The sequence below is a fragment of the Somniosus microcephalus genome, chromosome 29 (genome assembly GCF_052327205.1).
Source record: "Somniosus microcephalus isolate GS21.2 chromosome 29, FLI_Smic_1.0, whole genome shotgun sequence".
Taxonomy (NCBI): domain Eukaryota; kingdom Metazoa; phylum Chordata; class Chondrichthyes; order Squaliformes; family Somniosidae; genus Somniosus; species Somniosus microcephalus.
Genome location: NC_141015.1, coordinates 27,357,817 through 27,372,675, shown reverse-complemented (window position 1 = coordinate 27,372,675; position 14,859 = coordinate 27,357,817). Strand labels below are relative to the sequence as shown.

Sequence of the window (14,859 nt, the reverse complement as noted above, 5' to 3'; positions counted from 1 at the left end):
AATGACCAATCACTGTTCCAGTTTCATTCATTCTTTATACTATTATGTTGTTTAATTTGAAGCACCTTTCAGATGGTTCATATTCCGCTACTCCACCTCGCATTATGAGATTCCGTTGTCTTACAAGCCTCCTATAAACAAAACAGGGTTCTGTATGACAGCTAAATGTGTTTGAAAGAAATAGTTCGCATTTAACAAACACTCGGGTTCATGAACCTGATTAAAATATGAAAAAGCTGGTACCAGCTACACAAAATTATATAGTATTTTTCATGTAATTTTTGGTTAGTAAATTTGAACCATATTTTTGAATTGGGCTATCCTTGCGAAAGTATATTGGAACTATTGTATAACATCATCACACAGTTCACTCACGTACAGTTTAGTGTCTCAGAACTACACTGAATCCTTATTGGTCAAAGATATATCCGTGTTCTGATATACCATTAACATTTGTGGGTATTTGACTTGATTTGGACTTCCAGGGTAAGTATTATCCTCTTCACAGCAGTTTGGCATTTGTAAAAATCACTGAAAAATATCCATATATTATTTATCAAGATTAGTTCACAGTAATTTTGCAAAACACATTTTTGCAATAATATGGGATTATTTAGATGAAAGTAATTCCTATCTGGTTAACAAACAAGAAGTATCCACTAATTAATATCAAAATGTAATGCAAGCACACAAAATAGACCTTAAATACAGTTAAAACAAAAACAGGGTTGGAAGAAATGCCCGCAGAATTAATGATGGGCGATTTTGTACATTGATAATACCTCGCTTGTGTGTTGTGTGCCATCTGTTACCCTGCGTAAGAAATTAAGACAGCTGGCATATAGAATAAGATCTGAGCCAATAAGCACTTAGATCTCAAGCCTACCCTCCCCCCCCCCCCCAATCTCTTGTTTGTTGAGTCTCTGGTGCTGGGAGATTATTAAAATTGTTGCAGAGGAAGGAAGATAAGAAAAAATAAACTTTTTCATTTTGGGGGAAAAAAGCATTATAGTAGTAGATTTTTTTTAACCAAGCAGACTGGCCCACAGAGATGGTTCAAGCATTTATAGGAGAAGATTTTTTTTTTAAACACAAAGCTGGAGCAGGAGGAAGGGGGGCAGGCAGAGATTGTTCAAGTGGCAGGTTGCTGAGGAGAGGACAGTGTTAAGTGAATGGTGCTGCTCTCTTAATAAACAAGAGGCGTGCCCCCGCAGCGAGCGGGGAAGCGTTGGAAGGGCACTACTTTGTAGCGGCGTATGCAGATCAACCTGTTTTTTTTTTGGGTGGTGGGGGCGGGGGAAATGGGTGGTTATGAGGCGGCTGGCGGAGAGCTGGCCTGGTGAGCGGGGAGGGTGAGCAGTCGCTGTGGTGTCCACACACACACAGCCCTTGCTGCTCATTCCCCCAACAGAGGGAGCAAGCAGGCGGTCGCACCCGGAGCCGGCTGACTCCCACCTTCCAGAAGTCAGTTAACCTTTGTGTGAGAGGAATGTTGAGAGAGAGAAAAAATAAAGCTAAATAAGAGGTTGCAACAAAAAAAATTGCCACTTCCGTGTGCCTGTGTTTATTTATATATATATAATAATATAAAACTAAGCGCCATTTTATTCTCCTAATTTTTTTTTAAGCGCAGCAACTGCAGCTCAACCGACGCTCCGAATCCCTCTCCCCGTTCCCATCAATATTAATCCGGAGGGCGGGCGGGCGAGAGATGGTCCACTTTGCTTTTTTGTTGTTGTTGGAATTAAGCGATAGGGGGTGGTGGCTGCTATTAGTGAGGGCAACACTGCGTTAGACACCAATGGCTCGTCCAATTAGAGTTTGCTGCATTTTTTTATTGGGGAAAAAAATCGATTTGGAAGGTGTTTTAAAACATTTACTGTCAAAATATTGACCTTTTTTTCTTTAATTGGAGGTACTTTTAGCATAAAATAGATTTGTCAGGTGTTTAAAGCGTTTGCTCTCAAAATTTACTTTTTTTTAAAAATAAAGGTATTTTTGGAATATCGATTTGGAAGGTGTTTAAAACATTTGCTGTCAAAATATTGACACTTTAAAAATAAAGGTACTTTTGGAATAAATTAGGTTTGGAAGGTCTGGTCAGGCAGCATCTCTCCACGGATGCTGCCTGACCTGCTGAGTGTTTCCTGCATTTTTTGTTATTTGAGATTTCCATCATCTGCAGTATTTTGCTATTAGATTTGGAAGGTGTTACTTAAAACATTTGCTGTCAAAATATTGACTTTTTTCTTTTACTTTTTGGAATAAAGGACCTGAAGGAAGAATTAGACATGGGCATATTGACTTGTGATGCCCTCCAAAAAAAAACACTTTTAATGTTTCTCAACTTGACATTTCACAAACAGCAACCTGCTTTGGAAAAAATAATAATAATCATTGGACAGGAGCGTGTATATATGTGAAGCCGGGGAGTCTTCCGCCAACTGAGCAAAATAAACGTGGGAGGCAAGGCGTTAAACTTAAAATTTAGCTCTTGCGCAAATGACATAAATGCTGCGGGCCAACCGAACCTGAAAATGAAAGGAGGAGGAGGAGGGAAGGGGGCAATATATGAGGGACGTGGCGGTGATTGACAGGGGCGGCGGGCCAATGAGGAGGCGCCGTGGTTGCGAGCGTGCCAGGTGGGGGCCGGGTGATTGGCGGCGTGGTGGAACGGCGGCCAATGAGGGTGGCGGAGGGGGCGGGACTTTCCAGGCCGGGGAGGTGGGGTTTGCGCGCTGGGCTGTAATGGGACTCCATTCGGCTGTAATCAGCGTCATGTCGCTTTGCCTGTAAACTCCGGTGTTCAAACATTGGGACAAAATGGCGCCTGCTCTGCTCGACACCAGCCGCCTCCGCGCTCGAGTGTGAAGCAAGGTGCGTTGATTTTTTTTTTACATTTTCTTCCCCCACCTCCCCTCTCCATTTGTTTTTTTTCTCTCAGAAAACCTTCCGCATTTGGTGCGCCACCTGAAGGGAGAATATAGAGGAAGGCCGTCATTGTGGGTTAATGAGGAGATGTCTTTTTTTTTAAGGATCCTCATTGCAATGGTTGTCTCGAGCAAATGTCTGGTGTGACCCTGAGTGCTGCTGCTGCGGGTACCGAGACCGACAGGACGCTGCTGCCAGCAGGTCGAGGACTTTTAAATGATTGCAGCGCCCTGCTCACCAGCCGATCGTGCATCTGTTGGTCACTGTTTTATCTGCATTTTTTTTCAGGAAAAAATGTTTTTATTTCTCCTTGGAAGAAGAAAGCAAGGAACGCTGCCTGCGTTAAAGTCACTGTCAGATAAATGTGAATGCGACTATGTTGGAAAACACGCGTGCGAAAGTTGCTCACCTGAAAAATGTGCAACCGAGACGTGATGCAACCGAGTTTTCCTACTTTTATTGATTTTTGTTTTAGGAGGGGAGTGACATCACGCCCTTTATATTTAGGCTAGGATCTACAGCGAGGTTGAGAGAACTTGCTGCAGTGCACGTGTATTTACAATGGTGACATTCTGATGTAAACATGAGGGATTTGAAATTGTCAATCTTACAAACTGATCATAACAGCTAGATATATGCTGCTGGATCGGGAACAAGTTGCTAGTTTTGTGGGGTTTTTTCTCTCTGACTTCAATGAATTTTGCAGAGGACACATTAACATTGTTTACCTTTTTTCCTTGCAGGACCCGTTCTTACATCTACAACTAGTCCATTGGGAGTCTTTTGGAAACCTGTTGGTTGAACCTTCAGAAGATTAGCCTGTTTATCCACTGTCTTGTGAGACTAATTAGGCTCAGTGCTGTTTTGATGGATATTTTTGACTAGCAAACATGTTACTGGTGCCAATGTCAAGGCATGTTTTGGTCCTTACTTCAGTGAATTGTTTAATTTCTCAGGAAAACCTTTTAGTTCGTGGCATGGATTTGATTGAACACAGGGAGAAGGAGTAACTTCTACGCCTAGGATCGTGAGTGAGCAACATATGAATGGTCAACCATGGTAAAGCTTGCAAACCCGTTATACACTGAATGGATTCTAGAAGCTATTCAGAAGGTGAAAAAGCAAAAGCAAAGGCCGTCGGAGGAGAGAATTTGCCATGCAGTGTCATCTTCACATGGATTAGATAGGAAGACTGTTCTAGAACAGTTGGAACTTAGTGTGAAAGATGGCACAATACTTAAAGTTACAAACAAAGGGCTTTCATCCTACAAGGATCCAGAGAAACCTGGACGTTTTGCACCCATTAAGCCTTGCAGTCTTTCAAAATCCACACAAGGGTGTACAGCCAGAAACTGCATTGACATTAGTAATGTGGACTGGAATAAGATACTCAAGAGAGCAGTTGAAGGATTGGCAGAACCAAATGGTTCCTCGCTAAAGAACATAGAGAAATACTTGAGAAGCCAAAGTGACTTGGCTATTATTACCAGCAGTTCCACATTTCAACAGAGGCTTAGACTAGCTACCAAGCGTGCTGTGAATAATGGGAGAATATTAAAGGATGGGCCTCTTTACCGAGTGAATTATGGGAGTGCAGGAGGCAAGGGAGCAGCAAAGTATAATCATTCTTCCCCTTCATCTCTCCTACCAATCACCCATCTTCCTCATGAAAAAGAAAAGGTAAGTTTGCAGCTGACATGTGGATGGGGAAAAGAAACTCCTAATCATTTATCTTGAAATGTTTGTTTAGTTTTGGACTGTTCCTGCAGAAGTGTTGGTATTAAGAGATGGATATACAGAACTGTCAATTTAAGGGATCTGTTTGGAGTGAGATTTATGATCATTACAAGTGAGGCAGATTGCAAAGCCATTTAAACATGAGGAGTTGTGTTTATATTTCAGGGTAAAATACATCTAAAGATTGAATGTACCCTGACAGGTTTGTTATAGCCATATCCTTGGAACAGTGAGCTTTTTTGTGTTGGCTGATCTTTGAAACAGCAGACCACTCAGTATTACAAAGTTCAAACCTTGAATGATGATGTAATGATTTTAGTGATGTTGATGAGACCTAAAGAGGCATTTAATAAATAGATTATGTTTAAATGATCTGATTAGGTGCTGAGGATGCATTAATCACTTCAAGCTCCCACAGAAGTGGTCTTCTCTGTGTACGTAAGAGGACTGTGACTAATTATGAATGGCTGTTTGCTGTGCTCACCCATTATAACATGATGTTTGACTGGCCTCTGAAGGTCAAAGCTTAAGGATGTCCCAAATGAAGAGCAAGGTGACCTTCCATTTCAATACCTTTCATCATCTTGGACCATTCTAACTTCATGTTGCTATATATTATTAATGGAGATGGGAAAGAAAGAACTGCATTTATATAGTACCTGTTATAACCTCAGGATCTCCCAAAGCATTTCACAGCTAATTAAGTACTTTTGAAGTGTACTCACTGTTGTAATGTAGGGAAATGTGGCAGCCAATTTGCAAACAGCAAGGACCCACCAACAATAATGAGATAAGTTACCAAAACATTCTGTTTGATGTTGGTTGAGGGATAAATGATGGCCAAGACACTGGGAAAACTCTCCTGCTCTTCAAGATGCTTGTATTTATATTCCTGATTACATGAAAAAGTCTCCCAAGTGCTTTCACACAATTAATTTATTTTGAAGCACAATAACTGTCCTGTAAGCAAAAGCAGCAGCATTCTGCACTAGTAACAGTGATGGGTCAATCTGGGCTTTTGGTAGTATTAATTGAAGGAATATTTGCACGGCTATTGGCAGGGTACTTATATACATTTGTTTACAGTGGGTTATTTGTAGGAGACAAAATAGATGGAAACTTGATCAAAGTGGTGAAAGTGCAAAACTTTTCAGTTTTATCTTTTATATAATGTAACTGGTTGCAAATGGTTTACAATGTACTGTAGTGTATGAGTATTTAGTTTCTAGTCTGGAATGAAGGATTTACAGATAATTAAAACAGTCTATTATTGTACTGTAATCTTCTCTTCTGTATTTGCAGAAAGTGAAGGCGTTTACTTATTTCTATAAGTATATAATTATTATTCTCCCCATCACAAACTCTGCCTACTTCCTCCTCCGTAACGTCGCCGCATCTGCCCCTGCCTCCGTCCATCTGCTGCTGAAATCTCATCCATACCATTGCCATTTCCAGACTCGACTGTTCCAATGCTCTCCTTCCATCGTCCACCCTCTGTAAAGTGCAGCTCATCTAAAACTCTGCTTGTATCCCACTCACTGGCCTGCATTGACTCCTGGTCCCCCAACACCTCAAATTTAAAATTCTCATGCTCATGTTTACGTCCCTTCATGGTCTCTCTGCCCGTTCCCATCACTGTAACAACCTACAACTCTCCAAGAACTGTTGTGTTCCCATAACTGGCCTCTTAGTCATTCCCCTGCCCCCCCCCCCCCCCCCCCCGCCTTGCTCCAGTATTGGTGGCTGTACCTTCACTGCACTCTGCAATACCCTCCCTAAACCTCGCCACCTTCCTGTGCTTCTTTAAGACCCTCCTTAAAACCCACCACTTTAACCAAGCTTTTCGTGACCTCTGCTACTATCTTCTTCTTTAGCTTGGTGTCCAGTTTTATCTGTTTATGCTTCTGTGAAGTGCCTTATAAATAAATTCAAGTTGCTGTTATAAAACTGCCATTAGCATTCCAATTGTTGCACCTATTGCATTCGAATAGTCCAGGTTTCAGAAGTGCAACCTCATTTCTTTGCTTTAAGTTACACTGTACTGCAATAGAATGTTTGGTGTGACACATACTTAGTAACTTGTTTTTACTATCTATTGCTCCAAATTGAAACAAAACTCTTGTTATTTCTGTAAAATAGTTCTGTTAAGTATCCAAATTACTTGGGGAGCCATCCATAATATTCACAAATATATACTACAGCAGAGTGCTGAAGATGATACAAAACCCTTTATGCATATACTTTAGAAAGAAAATGAAGATTTATATTACAGTAAATGTTTTTGGAACAAATGAGGAAAACATGTACTTTGAGGGTTTCTAATGCTGTTTTTATAAATACATTCCAGTAGTTAAACCTGATTACTGTAAATTCAATTGGATGGTCAGTTGATTCAGATATTTTTTGATTGTACCATCTTGTTTCTATACACCTAGTAAACCTTCCTTACTTTTAATTCAGTAGCTGCAAAATTATGAATCTTTTCTGATTTCATTCGTGGAATTTTCTGATTGGTTGTAGAACTTGCAGCAAAATTCCATTTGTGGGGATCAGCATTTTAAAGTCTGATCAGAGTCTATTGATGGTTTGAAAAGGCTAGAGAAGACCAATATTAGACCTTAACTAACTGACTGGTGATTTAAGTACTGGTATGTCACTGTATTACAGATTCTGTATTGAACGTGCCAGTGCAGTACCACTACTGACCACAAGTGGCATACGTAATTTTGCTTCCACTCCAGAAAAGTAGTCATTCCTCCAAGACATTTTTTAAACAAAATATATATGTGTAACTCTCTGGGGATTGAATGTTTAATTTTAATACTTTCAGTTGCTGCCAAGTCCTTGGAAGGTTTCCTTAAAATTATAAGCTTAGTAGAATAACAACCATACATCCTGTTTGCACTAAAGTCAGAGTCACGAGGCCTCCATAAATGTACTTTTTGTAGTCTGAACTCTGTTGCTACTTAGAAAGATAGGAGCAGGAGTAGGCCATTCGGCCCCTCGAGCCTGCTCCGCCATTTAATGAGATCTTGGCTGATCATCCAAATTCAGTCCCTGCTTTCTCCCCATATCCCTTGATCCCTTTAGCCTTAAGAAATATATCCAACTCCTTCTTGAATATTTAATGAATTGGCCTCAACTGCCTTCTGTGGCAGAGAATTCCACAGGTTCACCACTCACTGGGTGAAGAAATTCCTCCTCATCTCTGTCCTAAATGGCTTACCCCTTATCCTTAGACTGTGACCCCTGGTTCTGGACTCCCCGACCATCGGGAACATCCTTCCTGCATCTAGTTTGTCTTGTCTTTTTTTCATAAATTTATATATTTCAGTTCTTTTTTGCTCCATTTGCTTAGAATGTGGATACCAACCACCACCAGTGACAGAGTTATGAATGCAGTGCCACCTTAATGTTCTACCTCTCAAAATGCACTTCATTCAAATCCTGGTGACAACACTAATTTTAAGTATGGAAGTTAAATTCTCCCACCAGCTCCTTTCTCAAAGTTGTTACTAACTTGCTTGATAATGGCAGGAAAAATTATGATTGATAACACAATAGTCAAGTAGCAAAATTAATGTGCATTGGCAGAGATTAAGTTGTCCGTGTAGTGCCTAACTGTATAAGCATAATCTCATTTTACTGACCAACAACAAAATTCTGCCCCTTTTCCCTGCTTCATAATGCCTTTTCAAAGTTAACCTGCCTGTTGATCTATTTTGGGTCCCCACTGCATCTGATCTGTTTTAGTACTGTTCTCAGTTTAGCAGCACAGGGCGTATTGACTGGAAGTCACAGCCTTTTAGTTACTTTTGAATTAGTCTTCTACATTGGATGAATTGAACGGATTTTCATTGAGTGACCTCACCACACAATTGTAGTGTAATTGCTACCGGGATTTCCAGAAGCTAGTCAGGGCAGTGATGAAAAGCAGCACAGTGCTACAAAACAAGTCAATGCATTGAGCAAGGACGTGTAAAAGGGCTGAAGTTGGAGCAATAAACCAATGAAAATACTTACAAATGATTCAACTACTTGGTTTTCCAACTGTCCAAATCTGGAAAGCGACCCTGGTGGATGGGATTTTTAACCCGGAATGCCAGCTATCTTGGGCAGATTGGAGAGAAATCTATCTTTCCCCTCTTAAAATAAACATACGGTCAGCAGCATGAATCAAAGATGGTGACAATGGACAAAGTTGTACTTTGGATAATCCCTGCTGCAGGAAAGCAGCAGGATGATGAAAGACTGAAAGTAGAGATTTCTGAGTTTGATCCAGTGAACATGTTTCAACACTTGCGATGCACACATGTAAATAGCTTCTTACATACACATTTTACAAACTGCAATAGAATCCCGTGTGTAAAAGTTCAGTAGATATTCTGGCAGATAATGTACTCATTTTCACTCTAAACCAGTGATCCTGCTGTCACAGTCTTGACGTTGAGAGCACTTGGCTAGGCATTTGAGTTGAGGCTCTGATTATAATTAAGTTCCTGAGTAGCACTTACTGGTAAGAAAGAACAAACATACATTTATAAAGCGTCTTTCACGATTTCAGGACGTCCCAAAGCACTTCGCAGCTATTTTGAAGTATAGTCATTGCCGTAATGTAGGGAAATGTGTCACCCAATTTGCACACAGCAAGATCCCACAAACAGCAATTGAGATAAATGGTCAGTTATCTGTTTTTGGTGTTAGTTGAGGTATAAATGTTGGGCAGCAAACCAGAACTCCCCTGCTCTTTTAATAGTGAATGGGATCTTTACATCCATCCAAGAGGGAAGCTAGAGTCTCGGTTTAACATTTCATCTGCAATAGAGCACCTCTGATGGTGTAGTACTCCCTCAGTACTGCACTGGAGTATCAGTCGAGATAATGTGCTCAATTCATAGGGGGCGATTTTGCCAGTCCTGGGGAGGCGGGTATGGAGACGGGACTGCCAGGAAAATGGCAGAATCTGGGGGTGGGTACCCAACCCACCTCGCCTCCGTGCCATCTTCCCAGGAGGCAGGTACCCAACCCGCGCTGGGAGCCACCTCCTCGAGGCAGGAAGGGGATTAGTGCAAGTTAACAGGCAGTTTTTTGGATAATCCCTATTTTGCCACCTAAAGTGTGGGCTTCCCGATGGCTCCGAACCTCGCCAGGGTCAGCGAGGCGAGCCGGGGGTCGGAGGGGCTGAGATGTCTGGTGTGTAGAGGTAAGTGTGTGAGGTGAGTCTTAAGTGTTTTAAAAGCTTTACCTTTGCTTCTTCCTCCAGGCTTCATCCCTTCAGATCTCGGGAGTCCCTCATCTCACTGGCAGAGAAAGCAGAATGGCCGCTGCATTCTCAAATGCATCAGCCTTCTGCTTTCTGCTCAGGAGAGATCTCTAAGTAAGTCTGTGTCCCAGGACTCAACTTAGAAGACAGATTGTCAGTGTTTGACAGCTTCACAGAGCTGTCAAACGATGACATTTCATCTGTCAAAAGCTCTTGACAGATGAAACATCACTCGCTGACGTTGCCAGTAACCGACTTTCCCTTAATTGGCCTGCTAAGCCCGCTGGGCGGGCTTAACGAGGTCAATCAAGGAAAAATAGCGTGAGTTGGCTGGACGTCGATGGAGGCGGGTCTAAAACCCAACGAGCAGCAGTCCCACCTCCATCACGTCCCCATTGGTAAAACCGCCCCTTCGAGTGGGCCTTGAACGCACAACCTTCTGACTTGGGTGAAATGCTACAGCTGAGCCAAGGTTGGCAATATTCGATTAGATTCAGTGTGTTGATGTTTCAATTTCCTCTGGTCTTCCTAACATTTTGAGGATGTTGAAAGCCATTGTGATTAAATATGTAGCATGAGCTTTCATTTTTTTTGTACATCAGTAACAAGCTAGATAGCCCATCAGTGGGCCATGTTGATGCAATGAGATTTAGGTTTTTCCTTTTATTTTGGGAGGAATAAGTAAAGGAGGACCATTCTTTCCCGGAAAATAATGGTTTCTGTTTGACTGATTGACAGATTTTCATCAATTGTAGCAATGCTGTTAGTTGATCAAGGACTGGCATTGGTGACTCTAGTGGAGATGTTATTGCCCTGGCCTTTTGCACACTCACACAAAATATGGTCCACCCCAGTGTTAAATGCTTGTGTGGATCTAAACCAGAAAACAAGGTACTGATACCTAAACTGAGAATTGCTGGATGCATGACGACCTGTTTTCTGGGAATGAGCATTGACTGTTGCTGGGGGTAAATTTTGGGAATTGTCTCTATGGTGCGAGTTATCTTACAGGCAGCAAGTTCTACTGTCTTGTAGATGGTGACAAGCATTGTTTTTTAGATATGGTGTTCATTGCACTGCTTTGGTGTACATTTTAAGTGCTTTGATATCCTAGTAGTGGGTTGAATATTCCATATTTGTAAAAGCTGAATTAAAGCCAGCAGCTTGTTTTAACAGTTGAGGAACTAAGATTGCTATCATTTGCTGAGTAATGATAAGTATTTGCTGTAAATACACTATATATTTTGTTTCTTTTTGAGTTAACCAATAAAATTATAACATTGGTAATTCATTATTACTTTATTTGATCAATTAGATGGTGTCCTGTAAAAATGTGTTTTCTATAAACTGAGTTCAATTTACTTTTCTCAAACCAAGACACAGCCTTCCAACCTCAGATTGAAGTTTTGTAGTACAGGTAGACTACCTTTTATCCGAACTTCCGAAAACCGAAACCCTCTAAAAACCGAAGGTTTTTTCGTTCAGCGTAAGTCGTGCGCACGACATGACCAGAGTGGCGCACGACCCCCGCCACGGACCGCCGACCCCCACCCCCGACAAATTTCCCAGTCTTATAAAATACCTTCCGAAATCCGAAATTTTCCGAAAACCGAAACACGGCTGGTCCCGAGGTTTTCGGATAAAGGATAGTCTACCTGTATTGCAATTTGTGTTTATTTCTGTCAAAAATTAATTGCAAATGAGATGCTAAAATTAAGTAATCCTCTTAGACGCCACTTCGATTTCCATTTATACATATTGTGAATCATCCGGGAGGAATAAACAGGCCATTTAGAGCTGCCCTGAATAGCTTGCACCAGAATTCATAGCCTTTCAATAATTTGTTATTTCTAGTAATCCTTAGATTAAATTCCACTAATTTTACCGTGATAGTGCTGATAGCCATAAATGCTAAAATTCCTTTACTGTCCTTATTTAGAAATGGCTGGAGTGTGACAAATGGAAGGATATCTCTTACAAAGAATCTGCATAATGCTATTCTGTGATTGCTAAACTAACTTTTTTTTAAATAACATTACAGTTTTGAATCTGTGAGCAGATCTTGTTAAATAATTTACATAAGATGTAATAACTTTGGGATTGGTAAATGGCATGTTGCTAATTTGTTTGTTTTAAAATGCTGTCAACTTTGACTTAAATCAAAACGTTTAACTTGGAAGTTAGTCAATTCTATTGCACTCAAGTTGTAAAAGGGTATATTAACTTCCTGTACAAACAATAAGTTAACAGAACTTGAGGTTCTAAATATAAAACCTTTTAAGATAATTTAAAGATGCAACAATGGTGTAACAGATTTTTATTTACATCTGTCCGTTATTGTGTTTCTTTACTAGAGATTCCTTCGTCAGTACATTGTCCATGCGTATTGAAGTGGGTATGTCTACTAATATGTTTTTTATTTGTTTATGGGATCAGGGCGTCGCTGGCAATGCCAGCATTTATTGCCCATCCCGAATTGCCCTTGAGCAGGTGGTGGTGGTGAGCCACCTTCTTGAACCGCTGCAGTCCGTGTGGTGAAGGTACTCCCACAGTGCTGTTAGGTAGGGAGTTCCAGGATTTTGACCCAGCGACGATGAAGGAACGGCGATATACTAAGTCAGGATGGTGTGTGACTTGGAGGGGAACTTGGAGGTGGTGGTGTTCCCATACGCCTGCTGCGCTTGTCCTTCTAGGTGGTAGAGGTCGCGGGTTTGGGAGGTGCTGCCGAAGATGCCTTGGCGAGTTGCTGCAGTGCATTTTGTAGATGGTACACACTGCAGCCACAGTACGCCGGTGGTGGAGGGAGTGAATGTTTAAGGTGGTGAATGGGGTGCCAATCAAGCGGGCTGCTTTGTCCTGGATGGTGTCGAGCTTCTTGAGTGCTGTTGGAGCGGCACTCATCCAGGCAAGTGGAGAGTATTTCATCACGCTCCTTACTTGTGCCTTGTAGATGGTGGAAAAGCTTTGGGGAGTCAGGAGGTGAGACACTCGCAGCAGAATACCCAGCCTCTGACCTGCTCTTGTTGCCACGGTATTTATGTGGCTGATGAACATTGCATGGTTAAACATGTTTCACCAAAAATCATTTTGTCGCAAATGGCCTTAACCAACCAATTTACTGTTCGTCCAAAGATAGTGGCTACTTAGATCAAAGCAACTTTCATAAATGGGCATAAGAACAAAAGAAATAGGAGCAGAAGTAGGCCATACAGCCCTTCGAGCCTGCTCCCCCATTTAATAAGATCATGGCTGATCTTCTACCTCAATTCCACCTTCCTGCACTATTCCCCATATCCCTTGATTCCCTTCGTATCCAAAAATCTAGCGATCTCTGTCTTGAATATACTCAATGACTGAGCCTCCACAGCCCTCTGGGGTAGAGAATTCCAAAGATTCACCACCCTCTGAGTGAAGAAATTTCTCCTCATCTCAGTCCTAAATGGCCGACCCCTTATTCTGAGACTGTGACCCCTGGTTCTAGACTTCCCAGCCCGGGGAAACAGCTTCTTATATTATAATATAACATGTAATAGTTCCACTCTTTGTCCATAAGACAATATGTTCCACTGTTAGTGAGCCTTTTGTTATAAATATATACCATAGGAACATACTATTTTTCCCGTCGGTCTGCTTGTTTTTGGTTGGTGGGGGGGGATATTATTTAGCCTGCTAAAGTTACCCAAACAATTTTGAAAAATTTGCTTACTGGAATTAAATATGTGTATCTTTAACAAAGATTGCTGATTCACAAAATCCTGTCAAAACATCAACATCAGTGCACAGAGAGTAATGATTGTGACTTTAGTTACTTAATTGCAGTGTAACAACAGAGGCATCATGCTAACTGAAATCTGATGTCATATTAGATGTCTCCAAATGTACTAAAGTTGTGATCTTGATACAGTCTTGCAGATTTGTCATGATAAAATGTCAATATTGTGCTGCAAATGAAACATTTGGACCTGTGGTTCAGCTACAGTGTTCTTTGTTCAAAAATCATTTTCTCCTCGTGGCTAATTTGAAAATAAGACTTCTCACTACACCCATAGAAGCAAGCATTTTGACTTTAATAGTATTTTTGCCACAATATTTTATATAGTTAATCGGAATTTACTTTTTACAACAGCTATTGCTTTAATACACTTGCTGAAAAATGTCTGCATGAAACTCTCCTGCTTTTAAGTTATGTGTTTGAGCTTTTGTTACCTAACATTCTTGTCTTGGCATTGACCCCGTTGTTTACTCTATATCTGTCCTTCTCATGTCAACACAATTCTAACATACCAGTTTCCCATTTTGTAAAGTATTATTGCTGTCTCGAGGTGAAAGTTAGTAAACTGATTATGTTGAATGAGCCAAGTGTCTTTTGGATATCATAGGAGGCGTAACAGGGTGCAACCAAAGACCACCGGAGCTGGAACAGATATCTAACAATTCTGACTGTTGGCTGCTGGTGATCTGCATGTCTCTGATTTCCTGTAGCATAGTACATATCCTGCCAAATGAGCTGTGTTTATAGTTCTCTACACGTAGGAGAGAGGTCCAGGCAATAATACTGCCGAGCTCCTCAGACAGGCGAATCAGCATGAAACTTTCACTTGTAGTCTGCAGTTTTAAAAAAAAAGGTTTGCAACACTTAGTTGGTTATGCCAAGAACACTTATTAAGTCAACACAGACTGATGGTGAACCTGGGAATTTCCTGGCTGGTATGGTTCAGCTCCAAAGGTTGTAACAGGAAGGATATTTCTGAATACATTTCTTCATGCTGAAGCATACAACAATTTGAATCTTGTCTAGAATATCATTAGCTGCATGCTTTTACTGGTTGAGTTATCAGCTTGGACTTGTTTTGAAGTGTTTATACTTGATATTGATTTTGTACTGAAACTCTTCTGGAAATTTCAGCACGAGCTTGCAGTAAATAATA

The 14,859-nt window shown here is 41.0% G+C and overlaps 1 protein-coding gene across 1 annotated transcript in view; it reads left to right on the top strand.

The window, feature by feature from the left end:
- The first annotated feature begins 2,738 nt into the window (after window positions 1-2,738).
- The window catches only part of kat6b (K(lysine) acetyltransferase 6B), a 144,224-nt gene continuing 132,103 nt past the window's right edge, over window positions 2,739-14,859 (top strand). Inside the window, exons 1-2 of the mRNA XM_085970442.1 lie at window positions 2,739-2,877; window positions 3,675-4,611. Coding sequence (XP_085826568.1) covers window positions 3,988-4,611 — 624 coding nt within the window. The 5' untranslated portion in view covers window positions 2,739-2,877; window positions 3,675-3,987. The remainder of the gene's footprint in view (window positions 2,878-3,674; window positions 4,612-14,859) is intronic.